We start from the raw sequence: 20,137 nt of genomic DNA, 5'->3' as shown, positions 1-20,137 counted from the left end.
TATGTGGTTATAGCTACTGATATTTACCAAATTGGAAAGTACTACTGAGAAATTTTTTTAAATGTTTATTAATCCATTTAGAAATAATTTACTCATTACATGTTTATATAAATAGCAAACTTCTATGAAAAACAAACAGAAAGAAATTTAATTGAGAAGAGTGACATTTTTACAAATGTGGTAGAAGGCAACTGGATTTTCATAACCACTTAAGCATTCCCTCTGTGGTGATATGATGTTTTGGGTCAAGTACAAGAAGAAAATCTGGCTTCACATAGACATGTAGTTGGAAAAGGGAGGAGAATTTTAATAGCCCTTCCAAATAATTGTGGATATCCTTCTTTGATGATACACCAAAATCACATGGTGGAAGTTTCTTAAAGGCCAGTTGTTGTGTGGAACCCGAAACCACATCAATGGACTTTCTATACTCTGTTACTTGAATGGAGCTTTCCCCCATGAAGGATCCTGTAACAGTGTGCATTGGTCATTGGGAAGATGCTCCTTCACGGAGTTATGAGATCTTCCTGAAGTTGGCACCTTGCATTACAAAGTATCAAAAACGTCCTAGCCGGTAACATCACCACAGATGCCCTCAGGAGAGTCTCCCAGTAAAGGGATACTGCTCAGTGTAGCAGTTACAAGTTTTCTAAACTTTTAATTTTCACTTGGAAGCAAGCTTGAATTTTATCACTGCCAGTAAGTACTAGTAGTTGTTTTCCGGGAAGTGACAGGCTTATTATTATTATTTTTTTTTTTACTTTTGAGACATTGTCTACTAAATACCCATCCCAGAATAACCTGTTTGCTAGTCATTCTTTTAAGCAGAAATGGTGTTTTATGGAAGAAAATTTTTAAAAAACGGCTAGTTCAGCTTGTAACTCAGTGACACCGGAGCTTTTTCTCTGGAAAACCAAAGCCGAAATGCTTTATGCGTGTTTCCTGTTTTGCCACGCAGAATATTAAAAAGATGTGTGTTCAAGGGTTGATGTTTAAAGCAATTAATAATTTTTCACTGCTTCACGGAGGGCATTCTCAAGTGCAACTGGCTTTTTTTTTTTTTTTTACCTGCATGTACTTAAAGGGGAAGACTATAGTGACCACTTATCATGTGGTGTCACGGCCTTGATTCATACTGAGGTGCCAGCAGTTTTCCTCACACAGTATAAATGGAAAACAATATTTTAATGTTATCAAAGAAGTAGTTCCAGTCTCACAGAGCCCTGAAAAAGTCTAGAGGAGTCCCAGTGGCCCGTGGACCACACTTTAAGAACCACTCAGGTAATTACACACTAGCAGGCAAACAATCCAGACCCCTGCTAGAAGTCAACAGCAGGGTCCTGATTTAGAAGCAAGCCTACAAAAGCTTACTGACAGCAGGGCAGAAGCAGACATATCAGCCCCCAAGGTAGGTGACACAAATTCAGTCTGCAAAGGTAGGCCCTCATCAGCTTCAGAGAAGTTCTGTTCTTGCTGGGCCATGAGCCTCGTAGACTCAGGCTTGCCATTCCGGAAGAACTGAGACCTAAAAACTCTCTTTGCTTGCATTTAAGGGGATGTTTATTAACATCAGACCTTCCTGATTCTGGAAACAAACCCTGTAAATCCACATCTTCCTGAGGGCTAGAGAGGAGAATGAGAATCTAGTGCCAGCAAGCAATGCACCCCTCCCCATCTCCTGCAGTCCACTCCTTCTTAATATCCAGGAAATTTTGAAACTGATTTCCGTGTGAGGACTGTGAGCATGGATTTGTTTTCCCACCACTGACATCCCGAGGAGAGGAGAAGGGAAGGATGACATATCTCCCCGCGGTACCACTGTTGGAAGAGGGGATTTATGCTGGGGTGTGGAGTCTGTGGACATCCTGGGAAGCAGACTCACGGTACGCACACATCCACAGCACTGATAGGAGGCTTGAAAGGGTTTGGGGCTTAACCACCAGGGCACGGGCTGAGACAAAGCTCTGTGAGACTGAGTATGGCAGGAGGTAATGAGAAGAATGCACTGCTTGGAGGAGGGGGTAGGACCTGGCCTGGCACTGGTTAACTCCAGGGGGCCCGAAGATGGGGATCTGGGGTACAGCAAGCAGCTCAAATGTAGGGCGACAGAGGTGCGTGCTAAAGAAGGGGTAGAGCAATGTAGGAAGTGACAAGCACGGAGGAGTGGCGGGGACAGGATGTGCTCTGGGATAGGGAGGAGGGCAGGCAGTTCTGCCCACCCTAGGCTTTAGGAAACCAAGGGAAGATGTGTCTGGCCAGCTGCGATCCACCACAGTCAGCAATCCAAGCACGTACCGTGTGCCAGGCGCTGTGGTCGATGGTTTCCATACATGATCTGACTTAATCCTCCCAGGAATCCTATAAGGCAGGTACTGTTACTCCCATTTTGCAGAGAAGGTAACTGAGGCTCGGGAAGGTTGAAGACTTTCTTGAGAACACACTGCCAAGAAGCAGCAGAACATCAACTCGAGCCCAGGGCTGTCTGACCCCAATCCCATCCTTTAGCCACTCAACTACTCCCTTTGGCAGAGGCCTGGGTCCCCCATGTGCTCTGCCCGGTGGCCTGGCTCGTTGATTTGCAGGAGACCGTCATGCGTCTCCTTGGAACCTGCCACCTGCATTTCAGCAGGGACAAGGCAAACATGGCGCCCCTGCCATGATGCTAGAGGGACCTGTCACTGGTTCCGGCTGGGCCCATCCTGACAGCCGTACCCTGTCTGGCAATACCAGCTGCTGCTTTCTTTGCATATTGGCACCTCCCCACCCCACCCCTGCTCGGCAGTTTCCCCAGAGCACTTTAGAGAGCAAGTGCCCAGCGCTGACTATATTCTTGCCTTTCTCTGGCCGGGGAAGGGACAGAAATTGCCTGCAGCCAGCTGGAGGGCAGCTGGCTCTGGGCAGGGCAGCACTTAGGAGTCCTGGCACAGGCCTTGGCCCAGAGAAGCCCTCAGCAGATGGCTTCAGTAGAGGACACTTCGAGGCTATCGGGCAGTGATGGCCATCTGTGGGAGGGACCGAGGGAGGCCAGAGCACAGGCCACAAGCTGAGAGAAGCCCTCTCCATGCATTCAGGTGTTCACTGAGTTTATTGTGCCAGATAATGTCCCAGGAGCTGGGAACACAGTAGCTAATGTGACAGATAAGACCCCTGGTGTCAGAAACTTAGGATGTAAGAAGGCTAATCAGGAAATTAGGCATTTCAGATAGGACAGAGAATAGTGTTTCCCAGGAAAAGGGGGTGGGGTGGGACGTGGAAAGCAGTAGAAAGAAAGAAAATGTTTTGTGAAGACCCAAATGTGGAAAGATCTTAAAGTTAGAAGACCAGAAGACCAGTAATGGAGCAAATAGAATGGAAAAGAGACTGGTGTGTCCTGAAAACTCAAGAAGGATCTGCAGTTCCCATAGGCCATGGTGAGAGCTGACTCCTTATCCCAGGAGAAATGCGGGAGCCAAGGAAGAATTTTAAACAGGAAAGTGACATGATGTGATTCTCATTTTAGAAATACTACGTCTGCAAGAAGAATAGAGAATAGACAGCAAGGGGATCATTATCTGTGATATGTACTCATATTCATATGTATTATTGGATGGAGAGTGTGTGTGTGTGTTCAGAACACACTGAAAACCACTGTGCTGAGCACTGCTCCAAGGGCTTTCACAGAGACTCGTTTAATCCTCATAATCACTTCCAGATGGCAATCATGATAAGCCCCCTTTTGCAGGTGAAATGCAAGCTCAGAGAGGTGAAGTAAGTTGCCCAAGGTCACACAGCTATTAGCTCGTGGAGCCAGGATGTGAGCCTGGGCAGCCTGACTCCTGAGCGGGAGCCACATCATCCTAGGCCCCTGGTGGAAACCCTGGCCATGAGCGGGGGCTCCTGGAAGGCAACTGCCCTTCTCCTTCTCCATTCAGCAGGTCCGAGAGCTCTGCATGTGGCACTTATCCGCACCACAAAACTCCCAACAGAAGTGGGGGGCATCCCTTCGACAGAGCTCTGTGTGGATTTTCATGTGAGGCAGCCGGGTCCTCCTGCTCGAGCTGGGGCTAAAACAGAGCATTTAAATGCAGATCAACACAAAGGTTGACCCGCTGGAGAAGCTCTGATCCTTCTGAGGATGGCAGGGCAAGAATGCCGTCTCCTAAAAGCGTCCCTCTGGGGCCGGGCTGCAGGCTACAGGCAATTTTGGAGTTCAGAGTCTTCATGAAGGGCTTTGCACAAAGAGAGCTTTCCCACAGCCACCTCTGTATTTGTGATGTGAAGCCTTTTGATTCCGCGTCTTCTGTGCCACAGCACCAGGTTGCCAGGGACGCGGTGCCCTTAAAGCGGCTCCCACACGGGCCCCCCTCAGCCCTGCCGGGCCGCACGCAGCTCTCCCTGGGGACTCCTGGGGTTTGCATCACACGGATGGCGTTTCCTGAGCATCTGCTGCCAGCCAGCATCCTAGGATGCTGCAGCAAGCAGCCACGGCTCCGCCCCACTAATCACAGACTCACACGTGGACGTCACGGGGGGTGAGATGCTGGGAAGAAATTACGCCGAGAGCTTGGACTGAGTAGCCTGTCACGTCCCCAGTGGGTGTGGGGGATGATGTCGGGGAGGCAGTGTGCCAGCTGAGCTCTCAGCAGCCGTTGGAGTGAACTAGCAAGGGGGGGGGGGACACGCGTGCTCCCAGACCTGCCCCCCAAAAGGAGCATGGGGCACTCAGGGGGTGGGGCTGAGGCCAAGGGAGGGTTTGCTGTGGGGTGAACAGGAAAGGCAGGCAGGGCCTGGGACGGTGAATCTCATGGGTCAACTTGACTGGGCTGTGGTGCCCACGTGTTGCCCAGAAGGTATTTTGTGGATGCAGTTAAGTAAAGGAGATTACTCAGAATAATGAGGATGTAGACCTCATATAATCAGTAGAAGGTCTTAAAAACAAAAAAACTAGAGTTTTCTGTAGAAGGGGGGAATTCTGCCTTAAGATCGTAACAGAAGTCCTACTTGAGTTTCCAACCTGCTGTCCCTTCCTTAAAGTAAATTCTCTCTTGGGGCGCCTGGTGGCTCAGTCGGTTGGGTGGCCAACTCTCGGTTTTGGCTCAGGTCATGATCTCAGGGTCCTGGGATTGAGCCCCATGTCAGTCTCCACATTCAGTGGGGAGTCTGCTTGAGAATTCTTTCCCTCTGCCCCTCTCCGCATGCATGTGGGCACTCTCTCTCTCTCTCTTTCTTTCTTTCTCTCTCTCAAGTCTTTTTAAAAAATTTTAAAAAACAAATTCTCTCTTCCTCTGTATATATATTTATATGTGTGTGTGTGTGTGTGTCTCTCTCTCTCCAATTGGTCTGTTTCTCTAGAGAACCCTGACTAATCTAGGATGGGCCACAGAGCTTGGAGGGATTTGGGCAGGATTCAGGTAGTCCTTCTCTAGCAAGCAGTGGAAGCCAAGGAAGGATTTTAAGCAGGGAGCAAGGCCGATCCAGTCAGCATTGGCAGAGCACCGATCAAAGCCAGGTTGGAACCCAAGGAACTGGCACAGCAGGCCCAGAGGTTCCAGAAGCATCTGTGTCACGTTGCCCATCCTCCAGCCAACCCCCCCCTCGCCGGAAGCTCCCTATGTCAGATGAGCATGCTGTCAGCCTCCCTGAATTCCAGTGGTCATTTTATGTGTTCATTCAACTGTTCAGCAAATCTATATCATCTATAATCATCTATAGAGCATGGCCTGCCTTACGGATGGACGTGGGCAAGGCACAGGGCATTCTTTGAAACCACTGTAGGTTTTGTTTGTTTAATCCAGGGCCCTATGAACAGCCCTTCTCTTCATTTGTTCATTCATTCATTCAGCAAATATTTGAGGTCCTGCTGTGCGCTAAGCCCTACACTGTGCTCTGGGGATGCAACAGGAAACAGAAGTGGCCCCAGATCCCTGCTGCATGCAGCTTCTGTTCTAGGGGAGGTGAGAGAGTAAGTTCTGTGGTAGAGTGAATCCTCTCAGGACAGAGATGGCCAAAGGCGAAAATAAGGAGCTCCAGGTGGAGAGCTGAAATAGCATGGGTTTGACTTCTTGGGCCGTGCAGCCCAGCAGACCTGAGTTTAGATCCTGGCTCCTGGACTCATTCCTCCCTCTCTGAGCCTCAGTGTTCTTGTCAACAAAATGGACCAAACAGCCAGCAAGATCCTCTTGAGAGGATTGGATAACAGACCAGAGTCTCTGGATCCCATAGTACTAGACTATGCACCTGTTGTTTCTGTGTTGTTATTTTCCTTGTCACTATGTCTCCTTGTCTGTGAGGTTAAGTAACTTGCTTCAGATGTGCTTGTCATGGGCCCTTCTGTAAACACCCCAGCAGGGAGACTTGGGGTTGTGGTATCTTATTCTGGGTTTCCTCGTAGATGTCTCAAGTTTGCTAAGTAGTTGTAGCAAACAAACGAGAGTGAGAGAATGAGCAGCATGGGAGAGGGTGAGCCGTCTCTGCCAGCCCGAGGCTAGACCCCTTCAAGTGGCTCCCTCGTGGTTAATTAGCCTCCCTCCAGCAGAGACGCTGCCTGGCACAATGCCTCCGCACCAGCCCTGCTCATTCATCCAGCTCCCTCCCTCCCTCCATGCCACACTGTCCACAAAACACTCCCTGAGGGCAGTGGCCCAGCATGACCCCAGAATCCCACCACGCCCACAGAACCGCCCTGCCCAGTGGAGAAGGCTGGGAGCTCTTCACACGCCTGCTCCTTGCCCCCACTGTTGAGCCACAGGGCCAGTGTCCACACAGAATGTGAATGCCCTGCCACCCGTCCTTCAGGGCAGAGCAGAAGGGTGAACGCAGGGGAAGCTCTCCTGTGACACCAGCCCCCCCCTGCACCCGTCTGCGGTCACTCACTGCACTTGGAATAAACCCACCTCCGAGGCTTCAGGGTGATCTGCCCATCTCCCTTAGCCCACCAGACCGGCCTCCCCGGCCTTCTTTCTCTGCCTCAACAACACCCAAGCTCAGGGCCCTCCACAGGCCTCACTCTTGCCCGACTATCCCTCCTCCCCTGCTCCTGCCATCCCAAGCATCCCCGCCTCAGCTGCGACTCCATCCCAGAACTTTGCTCCTTTCCTTCAAAGCCCGCATCACGGTTTGTAATTTATGTCGCTTTCTGTGTATGTCCTCTCCCTCTCTCCCCCCACTTTCCCTCTTCCCCTCTCTCTCCCACTCCCTCCCCCTTCCTCTCCACATTAGATTTTTAAATGCCAGAAAGTAGGCATCACGCCTGTCTTCACCAGGATATACACTACCTGGCACACTGCAGTTGCCCAATAAACATTTCTGCCTGAACAAATGAATGCATCAGCGAATACATTTCTCTTAGCTCCTCTGCCTGAGGGCATGATCTAAGTGTATGTGGCTGAGTTTTAGGCCAGATGATCAAGCTCCCTGAAGGCAGAAATGGACTCTGGTTCATCTTTGTATCTACCCCTCTCGTCTAGCATTGCTCTTGGCACAGAATAGGTACGCCACAAAGGATTAAGGACCAAAGGGACAACAATCCAACATGCCATGGCAACCTCAGACCATATGGGGTCCTGCCCAGTGCTCTGGGCCATGAGGATTCCCAGGGGCCAGCCCTGGAAATAAAGTCACTTGGCCCTAATTTAAGGAAACACCCATTCCAACTTGTCCTGAAAGCTAAGCCTGGTTTGGTCATTGACAAACACTCCTATCCCGTTTTAACCCCTGTCATCCCATTCAGCCATTCGGTGGTGGGTCTGCCGGATGCCAGGCGGTGTGCCAGTATGCTGTGACTCCAAACGCAGCCTGCAGACCAGCACTTCCCACCCTCACCCAGCAGCCTGTTAGAAATGCAGACTCTCCAACCCGACGCAGACCTACCAGATTAGAATCTGCCTTTTAGCAAGATCCCAGGTGATGTGTACCTATGTTAAAGTTTGAGAAGCACTGGGCTACAGATAAAGATGGAGGGTCTGCCCTCTTGGAGCTTAAGGCAGACTCTGCACCTGTGGGCATCAGCACCATTCCAAGAGGAAGCTCTGGGGGCCTTATGTCAAGGGAGATTCGCCCAGGAGACCAGAGCAGGCATTGTAAGCCATCTTCAAGGTTTTGTCATTTTGTCCCGAGAGCAACAGGAAGCCCAGGGGGAAGGAGTTTACAGCAAGGATGGCAGTGAATGAATTGGCCCATGTCACCTCTTGAGGGTAGTCATCACTTTTGTAATTCATGATCAAAACAAGACTTCCTTCTCTTGTCCTCAAGCACACTCGGGTGTCAGAGGAGGTGGCCTCATCCCAGGTGAGCAGGTCCGTGCAGGACCCTGAAGTCCAGTCAGGTCTAGGCTCAAGCTTTGCCTGTCCAGCAGGAGTCTCCGTCTGTTGGTACGTCCCCCTGCCCGCAGGCAGTCATCCTGCTGGGAACCACAGCACAGTGCTCCAGGAACATGCCCTTTTCCCTCAGCTTCTGGTGCACATCGGACATATGCAAGCCTGAATTAGGGTTCTTAACAGGAATCGTGGCTCAGCTCTCCCATGTTCTCCAGTAGCTAAGTAGAGGCCATAGGAATTGTGGTAAGACTGTAGTCAGAGAGACCTGGGTTCGAATCCTAGCTCAGCCACTCACTCGCTGTGTGACCTTGGGCAAGTGTTTGAACATCTCTGAAATTGTTTCCTCAGGTGTGAATCCTTGCCACGTGAGAGTATTGTGAGGGCTGGGCACAGAGTGAGTGCTTTATGTATTCAGGAAGTGTTTACTGGACACCTACTGGGTGACAGCTATGTACACACTCTGGGGGGTCCAACACTGGACGGTTTCAGGCAACAGCCCTGCCATCATGGAGGAGAGTGGTCCAGTGGGGAAAAGTGTCATTCGTTGAATAATCACACAAATCAATATTAAATGACAAATGTAGTATGTGCTTTGAGGTCGGGGCAGGGGAGAAAAGGAGCTTTGAGAGAGCAAAACAGAGGCCCAACCTAACCCAGAAAGTCGGAGGAGGGGTCTCTGAGAAATGACCATGTATGCAGTGTCTCTTGACCAGGCGTCACTCTGCACCTCTCTTTCAGGTACCTGGAAGGAAACCACTTAACAGCCGTGCCCAGGGAGCTGTCTGCCCTCCGACACCTGACACTTATGTAAGGAGCCGGGCATGGGGGCGGGGGGGGGGCATGTAATGTTCACTCCTAGGGGAGCTCAGGAAACTATGTGGAGGGTAAGAGAGGACGGTCTGTGGGCTTCACGGCATTCCTACGCTTTCTCCCGGGGTGGAGCAGAGGCAGCTGGGAGGCATGAGCCATTCTGATGTGGCAGGCCTTACCAGTGAGAACTACACACAGAAATACCCAGAGCCTGGCATCACTGACCATCCACATCACCTTCCTCCTTGGCTTAGGGACAGGTGGGGGAGCCTCTGACTTTCTGGGGCCCCAATTAAATCCTGAGACTCCCCAGCCTCCAGTTTCTTGTAAGCTGCGGCCACACTGAGGTTTGCCAGAAGCTTAAATGAACATTTCTTCTTCCTCCTCTAGTTGCCTAGAAAATGTTCCAAGTAGATGGTTCAAATTGAGGTTCCTTCAGGTGGTAGCTCATACCGGCTCCAAGTCGGCCAAGACCCAGGAAAAACTCCCAAATGAGGAGCAGGGCTGCGGGGCATGGGTGGGGCCCAGGAAGCTGGGTGGTCCATGAGCTTTGCCCCTGACAGCATCACTGTCTTGCCAGGAGGGGAACCATAAGGGTACAAAATAATTCCTTGAGCGAGTGGTCATTGGAAGATCACCCTGGCTGCTCAGGGAGCAGGGAGCCAGTCCACAGGGGGAGAGGGAGAGTTCTTTCAGAATGAATCACTGTTGCCCTTGGGAAAGTGGGGCTACTGAAGAAGGGTGGAAGATGGGTGGAAGAAAGCCACCTGTCACCTCATTCAGCCTGGCTTCTTACCTATCCCCCAAACCAGCCTCTGGGTGAGATTTCTCCACCTCGGCCCTGTGTGCATTTGGGGCCAGGTCACTCTGGGTTGTGGGGCTGTGCTGGACACTGGGATGTTCAGCAGCACCTCAGGGCCTCTACCCATGAGATGCCAGTAGCGTCCCTCCCAAGTAGTGACAACCAAAAATGTCTCCAGACATTGCCACATGTCACTGGGGAAGCAAACGTGCCCTGAGTCGAGAACCACTCCTCTAGAGCAATGGTTCTCACCCTCAGCTGATTAATTTGTTTGTTTAATACTGATGCTCCAAACCATCCTCAAGCAATTAAATCAGAATATCTGATTTGTAAACCAGAATATCTGGACATGGGACCCAGGCCTCGGAGGGTGTAAACACTCTCCAGGGGATTCTAATGTGCAGCTACTATGGGACACCACTGCTTGGGGTAGTTGTCCCCGAAGAGAAGCTGGAGGTTGTATTTGGCAGAGCACTACACCCCCACCAACCTCATTCTCCCTAAGAGAGAATCTGATAAGATGCGACAAATGAATGCCAGAAGTGAGAGAGGAACAGTGGAAGAAAGGATTGACCTGGGGGAAATGGCGCTAGAATAAGGAGAGATCTCGTGTGTTCTGTGTTGCCGGGAGGATGAGATGGAAGGATAGACTTGTAATTGAATGGTTGACTAGGTGAATGGATGGATGGATGAACAATAAACGCTTGAATGAGGGATTGAATAAATCTTGAATGAAAATATTGGATGAATGGGTGGATAGGTGAGTGGATGGATGAATGGATGGACGGACGGATGGACAGCAGGCATACACGAATGTGTGAAAGTTGGGAATGACCCCCTACAGATGCAACAACAGTAAAGTATGCCCTTCTATTTTACTTTTCCTAGTGACCTGAGCAACAACAGCATTGGCGTGCTGACCAACTACACCTTCAGTAACATGTCTCACCTCTCCACCCTGTGAGTACAGTGGGGTGCTGCGTGTAACAGGGGCCTGGCAGTAAGTGGCGTGTGGCCATCCTCTCTCCCTGCCCCCTCAGGCCTATGTTCTCTGCTCTAGTGATCCTCAGGGCTATGGCTGCCCCCATGTAGAGCAGACCTTAATCACCAGAAGGAAAATAAAGTAGGGCAGAACTCTACTGTCTGGGCAGTTAGAGAGGAACTAACACCTAATTACTTCTGAAGAAGGCCCTCTTTGGAATACCTTCTGTGATTTGTGAATTTTCTTTCCCAGTGGAGGGTTTCCCTACACAACTATATTTTGCTCAGATCCATTTATTTCCCATTAGCTCGGCACACTGTGAGCACTGACCATTTGACAATAGAGGGAGGTGATGGCAAAGCTGGTTAGAGGCCAGCCTGCCGTGGAGCACGAGAGGAAGCTGGGGAAACAAAGCCAGTGAACTTTCTGGAGCGGTGGAAGGTGTTTCTCTTCCCTTTATTGTTGGGATGGTTTTTTGTCAATATCTTAAAATTAGGAAGATAAAGAAACCATTTGCTTTGACTGGTCCGCAGAATGGACAGTACGGCCGTAAGTAGCTGAGACTAGGAATGGCCAAGAGCGCACCTGTGTCTTCTTCCGCAGGATCCTGAGCTACAACCAGCTGCGGTGCATCCCTGTCCACGCCTTCGACGGGCTGCGGTCTCTCCGAGTGCTGTGAGTGCCCCAGAGCCCCGATGCCCACTTGTGCTTTACCAAGTCCAGCACGCAGCGCTGAGTGCTCCTATCCACCCCCACACCTCCCCAGCCCGGCGCTCCCACGGGCCAGCACAAATCACAAGCCACTCTGAGTTGCTGCTGCTTCTTGTGCACAGCGAGATTGCTAGCACCTCCCTAGTGAGGATTAGCACATGCAGTTGTATTCTGCACCCTAGTAGAGCACAGTGTGTGGTTTGTGGCCACGGTGCTGAGGACCACTCCGCTGTTGGTCCCTCTGGCTTTAGAGGGGCAGCGGGAACACTGTGAACCTGTGCAGGGTGTATCAGAGGTCACAAACTAGAAGCCCAGACGCCTGGTTCAGCTCACAGACAGCTATGAGTTAGCCACTGTGGAGTCAGGTGGCTCACAGAGTATCTTTTCAAAACAACAAAGTTTTAATAAGTTGCTAACAGTTAAACATCAGGAGCCTTCTCATACAAATCCTAATTTCTAATCTCTCTTGGAAAATGGAGAGATGTGGCCATTCCGGGGCTCCCATCTATATTCTTGCAAGGCTGAGCAGATCTGCCCCTTTAGACGGGGTTCTGGAGTCTGCAGCCTCCATACCTGCCCCCCACCTTGTCACCATATGACACCTGCCTCGCCCTGTCTTACTCAGGGTAGAGGGCAGCCCACTGAGGCAGGTGAGTTCCTAGCAAAGACAAGATGGCCACAGAGTCTACCTACTTTCCAAGCGTGGCTCTGCCCCTCCCTAGCTGTGTGTCTTCCTTAAAATCCAGGTGGTAATTACCTCACGGGGTTTTATGATGATTAAATGAGATGATGTACAGACAGGCTTACCATAGCTCTGGCCCAGGGCAAACACTTTATAAATATTCACTTGCTACTACCGGCATTTGTTATTACCTTACAAGAGCAGGAATGGCACCTCTCTGGGCCACCCCCATCCCTAGGCCCTATTATCTATCACTTGATCTTTGTGCCTTGTCATCTTGCATATTTTGTTGGCAAAGGAGGATCCTTTGAATGATATTCCCATGAGGACAGAAATGCCACTTTGCATGGCCACTGCCCTCTATAACCCTTTGCAACAGTGCTGTGAGATTGAGGGGATTGTGCCCATTGTAAAGATGGGAAAACCGAGGTCCAGGTTGTAACTGGCCCCAAATCCAGCAGTCAGGAGGCTGCAGCATCCAGCCTCCTGACTCAGAGCCCTGGGACCCTTCTCAGGACCCAGTAGCAATCAGCAAACAGCACCCAATGAGCCCGTCCATTCCAGAGCCTCCAGGCTGATGTGATTTATTGAAGCCCACAAAACACCGGTGTCAGCAACAACTCCCGCCACATGTCATCTGCGCTCTTATTAAAAATCAATTCTCTCGGGGCAAAGAAGTACCCGCGCTGACAGTGTGCAATCTGTTATTGTCCGTTATTTATTATCCACCTTCTCGGGGGAGTTTGAGAATGGAAACATCAGCAGAACCATTTCCCTGTTTCCAGTTGAACGCAGCAGGAGATGGGCTCCTCTCATTGGCCGGGGCCGGGGCTGGTCCTGCTGCCCCCTCCCACTTCCCACCATCCCCCCTCAATCCCAACCAATTGTCTCCCATCCTGGTCTTCCAGTTCTCTGCATGGGTTTGCTGCCAGGGGCAGCTGCCAATTCTCATGGGACACATGTGCCTACGTTTATAATTCGAGTGGTTCCAGTGGGGCAACCCAGCACAGGAAAGGGAGGGAGACTGAGAATGCTTGCGTGTCCATTTGTCTGGTCTCCCAGGGTGGCAGCGAGAACATCACCGGGGTTTCCTGCTCCCCAGGCACCTTGTCTGTCCCATTGCAGACTGCTCTCATTCATTCATTGGGAACGCACAGCAACATACCACATGCTTCTGCGTCTTGAATTAAGAATCAGTAGGCTTATGGCATCATCATTTTAGAATCATGGGATCTCATAGATAATAAGTGGTCTTAGAGGCCCTCATTGCAACCATATACCTCAGTGGGGAGCAACCATTTTCCGCATAAAGGCCAATTCAGGAAAAATAAAAATGTTTGTGGACGACGTTTCTTTTATGGTATTTGTATCCTTTTCCCCAGTAATTGCACAGCTAGGAATTTATGCTAAAGAATAATCCAATATGAGGGAAAGGTTCTCTGCATTAGGATCTTGGTTGCTCTGTTAATTTTTAACCTACATTTTAAATAGTACCTACAAGCGCCACAGTTTAAGGAAAAGCATAACACAGGCAGTCAATGAAGGGCAATTATTAAAAGAGGTAAAGATGAAAACGAGGTAGCAGTGTTGGGAAGTGTTTACCACATAGCCTTATGTGGAAAAGTAAACCTAATTGGTATATATGTCACAATTATAATTGCATACATTTATAACTATAAAGAAGGACTTTGAGGGAACATAGACAAATGAAAAAAAAATCATTGATCGCTAACTGCTAATGTGAAGTTGTTCCTGTCATAAAAGAAGGCAGAGTTAAAGATGAATGAATATAGTAGGATATTCACAATTTAGACGGTTAGGGGGGAAAGGTAGGTTTTTGTGAAATCAGGAGCTGTAATATCTACAATTGCATTTGAGCATTTGTGTTTTCTTTTCTCATTTCCAAAAGGTTTCCTTACTTTGATGAGAATTTCAGACATGACAACAGATCCATGGCTGCTGGCAGTTTGGGGTGGGGGAGAGAATAAGCATCGGGTTTAGCCAAGACAAAGGCCACAAAGTATTCTAGAAAGACCTGACAATTTAAGAGTGAGTGTGTGTGTGTGTGCGTGCGTGCGTGTATGTTGGTGGGTGGATGTGAATACATTCCTGAGACAGGAGAGTTGTCAGGGAACCCTGAGTACAAAACACTGGGTGAAAATTTGCTTTTCCTAGTTTGCTCCTAATCTAAAAATAGCTAAAAGAGAACATTCTCATGGACATTCTAGTTCTTCTTCAGGGATCTGCGTGTTCCCTGATCTTTGCCCCACACTGAGCCACATGCCTTGTGTGCATGTGTGTGGTCCCAACTGTCACTCCCCAGCTGCAGGAGGGCCACCTGGAATCAGTTAGCTCTGGGAGGGCTGTTTCAGTGTGTGCTCATGAGGGAGGGAGTGGGATTATCATTCATCATCCTCAGTATTTTTAGTCCCTTGTCCCTGGAGGAAGATGGTGCTTGCTATTTATGCACACGGGGCTGTTCATCCCTGCTCTACCAATTGCATGGGTCCTCCCTACAGCATCTCTGCAAAGGGCTCCATTGCCCTTTGCTTGATTACCTTTAGAGACCAGGAGCTTGCTCCCTTCCCAGATAACCCCACTCCATTAAATTAATTAATTAATTATTATTTAGAGCAGGGGGAGGGGCACAGGGAAAGAGAGAATCTTAAGCAGATTCCACACCCAGCGCAGAGCCCGATGCGGGGCTTGATCTCGAGACCCTGAGATCATGACCTGAGCCGAAATCAAGAGTCAGACGCTTAACTGACTGCGCCACCTAGGCACGCCGACCCCATTCCATTTTTTTTAAGATTTTCTTTATTTATTTGAGAGAGAGAGTGAGAGAGCATGAGCCGGGGGTGAGACAGAGGGAGTGGGAGAAGCAGGCTCCCCAAAGAGCATGGAGCCCAACTCGGGGCTCGATCCCAGGACCCTGAGATCATGACCTGAGCCCAAGGCAGATGCTTAACCGACTGAACCACCAAGGTGCCCCAACCCCACTCCATTTTTGACCGGCTGTTGAACATTAGACAATTCTGGTGAGCCAAAAGGTGATTCCTTATGGCCTCCAAACCCTGGTCCTGGTGTGGCCCTTTGGTGTTACCAAAAAATAAAATTAATTTTGAATTTTAGAAATGGGAAGTGAGTCTCAGAAATTATTCTAGCCTGAGGCTCAGTTGGTTAAGTGTCCAACTTCAGCTCAGGTCATGATCTCAGGGTCCTGGGATCGAGCCTCACATCGGGCTCCCACTCAGCAGGGAGTCTAGCAGGGAGTCTGCTTGTCCCTCTGCCCCTCCCCCTCATAACTCTCTCTCTCTCCCCCCTCCTCAAATAAATAAAATCTTTAAAAAAAATAAATTATCTTATCCAAACCTCTTGTTTATAAAGTAAGGAGACAGATTCAGAAAGGCTTAGTGACTTGCCCACATTTATTTATTCATCCTTTTCTAAATACCTACTATATGTTAAATGCTGTGCTAAACACCAGAGAGGAAAATAATGAAACACAGTCCCTGTCCTCAGCTCACGGTCTAGAAGAGGAAACAGACAAGTAGATAAGCTCCTGGCACACATGGCGGTACCTGGGAGAGAGCCACAGGAATACACGGGAGAGGCACGTGACCCAGTTTTGGCCATTGTCTGTGTACTACACACTGGGCTACGTGCTTTAGTTAATTATCATATCCACTTTTCATATCACCCCTCTGAAGAATGTACCACTATTATCCCCATCCCCCAGACCAGGAAACAGAGGCTCAGCAAGGTTGAGTCACTTTGCCAAAGTGACACAACCAGTAGAGAATAAAGTTGGGATTTGAACCCAAGACCATTTGCTCTCCGAATCACTACTCCCAGGGCTGAGTCTGAGAAGCCAGTGGGAGTTACCTATGTGTGAGGGGAGTGGAGACTATTCTAGGCAGGGAGAACATAAATTCCCTAGACAGAGCCCCTGAAGGAAGGGCATGTGCATGGGGACCCTCGAGGAGCGACAGATGTGGGGGGGTGGCTTCTGGGGACAAGAGCAGGAAGCAGTGCTGCAGACGAGCCACAAGCAGGAGCAGAAGCGGGGCGGGAACCCGGGTCCCAGCTCCCAGCCCAGTGCTCTTGCCACCACATTCCATCCTTCCCAGCCAGAGGTTCTCTCTTTTCCTTGCCACCCATTTCAGACTTTCCTTGAGGATTGGAGGGACACGGCCCAGAGAGTCCTCTGATGAGAACTAAAGAGTGTGGTGGAAAGAGACACGGGCCAGAAGGTGATGGGCCCAGGGTCACTCTGCCGAAACCCAGTGTGTCTCTTCTCCAGTCCGGGAATCTGTCACATGACTTGTTACTGCCTTTGCACCACACAGGCTGCGTAGCTTCAGGCTTCCTCTGTGTGGGGGGAGCGTTTTGAGAGGACTGGCCCCAAAACACATCGCGGAGCCTCGAGGGGAAGGAGTCATGATGATGGGAGCCATAATTGCAGCCTCACGGGCTGGCCCTGCACGGAGTCCTGCGGCATCTGAACCACTTGCATTGTATCTTTGAATCTTTGCAACTAGCTTAGGAAACAGTATGTTAGATCCCTTCCTGGCTGAAGGAGGAGAAAATCGGTTCAAACCACCATAAGCAGGAAGAGAATTTGTCAGTGCAGGTAACTGAAAAGGTCAGTCGTAGGTATTGCGGTCTAGGGCTGGATGCAGGTGCTCCGATGGTGCTGTCAGAGATGTGCTGCTTTCTGCTTCTCAGAGTGACACTGTCTTTGTCCTGATAGTTCCAGAGAAAGCCCCAGAAGTGTCTCACAGTGGTCCACTTAGGTCACATACTCAGCCTCAAACCACTCTCAGTGACTCTGGGCTGACGCTGGCCTGGGCCACAGTTCTGCCCATGAGGCCAAACCAGCTGGACTAAGAGGTGGAGAAGGGTGACTCCTCCATGGAAAAGGGAGGAAGTGTTACCGAAAAGAGATTGATGCCCACCAACCCACACCCCTAAAAAGATATCTACTGCAAGTGGATCCTAAGAATTCCTCCATTTTAGAGATAAGAAAACAGAAGCACAGAAAGATTAAGTCCGTTGAATCAGATAATCACACAGCCAGTGATGATCAGAATAGGGACTCACACCCAGGCAGTCTGATCCAGGCCTTAACCCCCAGGTCACCTGAGAGTGACCCAGCCTGCTCAGAAGAGAATTCACCCACCCACCCCCATCCACATACAGGATGACGGTCGTCCCTGCCATCTTTCACATGAACCATGAGCACCAGTATCACGTACACATACCGGGAGCACCTGGGGGTCCGGAGACCCGAGGTTCAGGCAACCCAGAACTGACACGAGATTGTTCTGCTTTCGTGTTACTCCAAGTGACGCCCTCATCCGCACCCCAAAATGCCCAAGTTTACCATAACACCTCCGAAGAGTCAGCAGGGAAAAAGGAGTCCGGGCACTTGGAGAAGAGTCGTTCTGAGTTCAGAGTTGCAGCCCCCAGGAGGTGTCAGGGAAAGGGGAGGAAAAGCAGGGGGTGGGGCGGTGGATCGTGCTTCCCGGGAGGGAACACTTGTCCCACTTCCCTGGCAACCCTGAGGATGGTGGCTGGACAGGCAAGAGTCTTTCTTTGGGGGGCCAAACCGGGAGGGAGAACCTGCGGTGTAGGCAGATTTCTTTAGCGCTGTCCCAGTAAATTACAGCCCCGTTACTCTGCAGTTGATGGAGACCTCGGCAGCGCAGCTCATAATAAATGGGAGCGTGACTTGCAGGAGTCGCAGCGCCAAAGCTGCCTTTGGGTCATTTGGTGTTTTTTAAATTAGGGCTTCGTGCCTCTCCAGGGGCCCAGGCCTCATTCGGAAATGATTAACAACAGGGCTGGGCACATTTGCCGAACAGCAAGCAGCCATGAAGTCATCCAAGCTAATAGCAGGCAGGAGCCGGTGTGATTCATAAATAACCACATGCGTTCGAAACTAAATGATACTGATAAGTGTTAGGAAGTGCTTCTAGCCCCTTCTTATCCGGGGAGGTGAGAAGCTACTTCCAGCTCTCTTTGGACGACTGGTTAGCTTCTTCCTGCTGTCCCAGGGAGAAGGAAAGGGAAGGAGCTTGAGGTGATGAGGGTGACAACCTAGGGCAGCTCAATGTGGCTCAGAGGACCAAGAGCATGAGCATCACCTGGGAGCTGGTTAGAAATGCAGCCTCTCTCGCACCCCACCCCAGACCTACAGAATCGGAGCCCCTGAGAATGGGTCTCAGAAATCTGCCGGTGTGTTAGCTCTAGCGCTCAGTCTGTCAGACGCCTCTGTTCTGTATTAAGTGTAAGTAAGCTCCTCTCTTTATTTCAGCTCAAAACCCAGGGCAGGCTAACATCAGCTAAAAGGAAAACAAAAGGGCATATTCGTTAGTTATGATCCTGTTTACACTTCCCCAGTCAACTCTCATTGCCCTTTGTTGGCTCCATCACAGCACAGGGGACCGCGCACAGTGGTCACTAACGGAGCCTCTGAGTGTCTGCACATTTCACAGGCCAGACCCAAAGTGAGTCATCGGTGTGGGGGCTTTTTGTATGCGGTTGATGATTAGTCCTTCAAAGGAGGGTATAATCCATGAATTGTGGATTTACTAGTGTTGTTGCTTGAGCACCGGAGCAGTGTGCATTTGGTTTTTCTCATGGACCTATTCTGCAGGCATTGATTAAAAGTGCAGTATATGCCACCACTCCGCAAGTAAGAATGGCTCCCAGCTCCTACACCACAAGGCGGAGAGAGGTATGATTAATACCAAGCAGGTCGCCTGGCCCCTTGGACATGCTGTCAGAAAACGCACTCGGAGGCACGCGAACACCAGATAAAAATACGTCATGGCTGACACCAAACCATTCCCCATGCAGATGAGTGTCCGGCTCCACGGAATCGCCCCAGGACCTGAGCGCCCCCCTCCCTCTATCACCTGAGCTGGGATTAATAACATTTCTCAATCTGCTCAAAATCTCTCTAGGTGAATATGAAGGGAACTAATTTATTGATCTCTACCAGCCATTCTTCAAGACCCTTTCACAACTATGAATAATGGGTGGTCATTTAGCACACAGAAAATGCTTGACTTTTTATGGATTAATGCACCCACAACCACCTTCTATGACAAATCTGTTGACTTTCATTCCCGCTTTACGATAGGAAACAGAGGCACAGAGAGGTAAATAACTTTGGCCAGAGTCACACAGCTGGTAAGTGGCAGAGTCAGGATTTGAAGGCAAGCAGCCTGGCTCTAAAACTTAGTCTCGGCCACAGTTCTTCACGTTATCTCTCCAGTGCCTCCAGACATCCCTCTCCATGTTTCAGGTGCAAAAGCCGAGGCTCAGAAGAGCGAAGTTAACGTACCCAGTGTTCCACAGCTAAAAAGGACTGGTTTCTCATTCCATCCTGGGCCTGTCAGATTCAGAACTCCATCCTCTTCTTTCCCAAACCCTCTATCCCCAATATCCACACTGCTGAGCTGGGCATGGAAATAGGCAGGCACCTGCCTCAGAGGAGGAGGCACCTCCTGCTAGGAGCAGTGGGGCTCTGAGCACAAATGAGGGGCGTTGGGGCCAGCCTGGGACCCCAAGAGCTTGCTGAGCTCAGAACCATAACTGGGGGTTAACCTCCGCCCTGTGCTTCCACTTTCAGGACCCTCCACGGCAATGACATTTCCAGCGTTCCCGAAGGCTCCTTCAGCGACCTGACATCTCTTTCCCATCTGTAAGTAGCCATAGTTCTCCTTGGTGTGGATCCACTCAATATCGTGATCGTGCCAGGGATCATGCCATCCCTGTTCCCATTTCAGTATATGTTCTTTCCATACGCATAGAGCACGTTCTATAAAAACATACCCACATGGTGC

General features: G+C 50.1%; 1 protein-coding gene across 1 annotated transcript in view; it reads left to right on the top strand.

Moving 5' to 3' along the window:
• Positions 1–20,137, top strand: part of SLIT3 (slit guidance ligand 3) — a 592,234-nt gene that overhangs the window by 533,268 nt on the left and 38,829 nt on the right. The window contains exons 21-24 of the mRNA XM_036106743.2: positions 9,033–9,101; positions 10,795–10,866; positions 11,492–11,563; positions 19,924–19,995. Coding sequence (XP_035962636.2) covers positions 9,033–9,101; positions 10,795–10,866; positions 11,492–11,563; positions 19,924–19,995 — 285 coding nt within the window. The remainder of the gene's footprint in view (positions 1–9,032; positions 9,102–10,794; positions 10,867–11,491; positions 11,564–19,923; positions 19,996–20,137) is intronic.

The sequence above is a fragment of the Halichoerus grypus genome, chromosome 2 (genome assembly GCF_964656455.1).
Source record: "Halichoerus grypus chromosome 2, mHalGry1.hap1.1, whole genome shotgun sequence".
Taxonomy (NCBI): domain Eukaryota; kingdom Metazoa; phylum Chordata; class Mammalia; order Carnivora; family Phocidae; genus Halichoerus; species Halichoerus grypus.
Note: the sequence above shows the minus strand (reverse complement) of the source record. Positions and strands in the feature narration are given on the sequence as shown.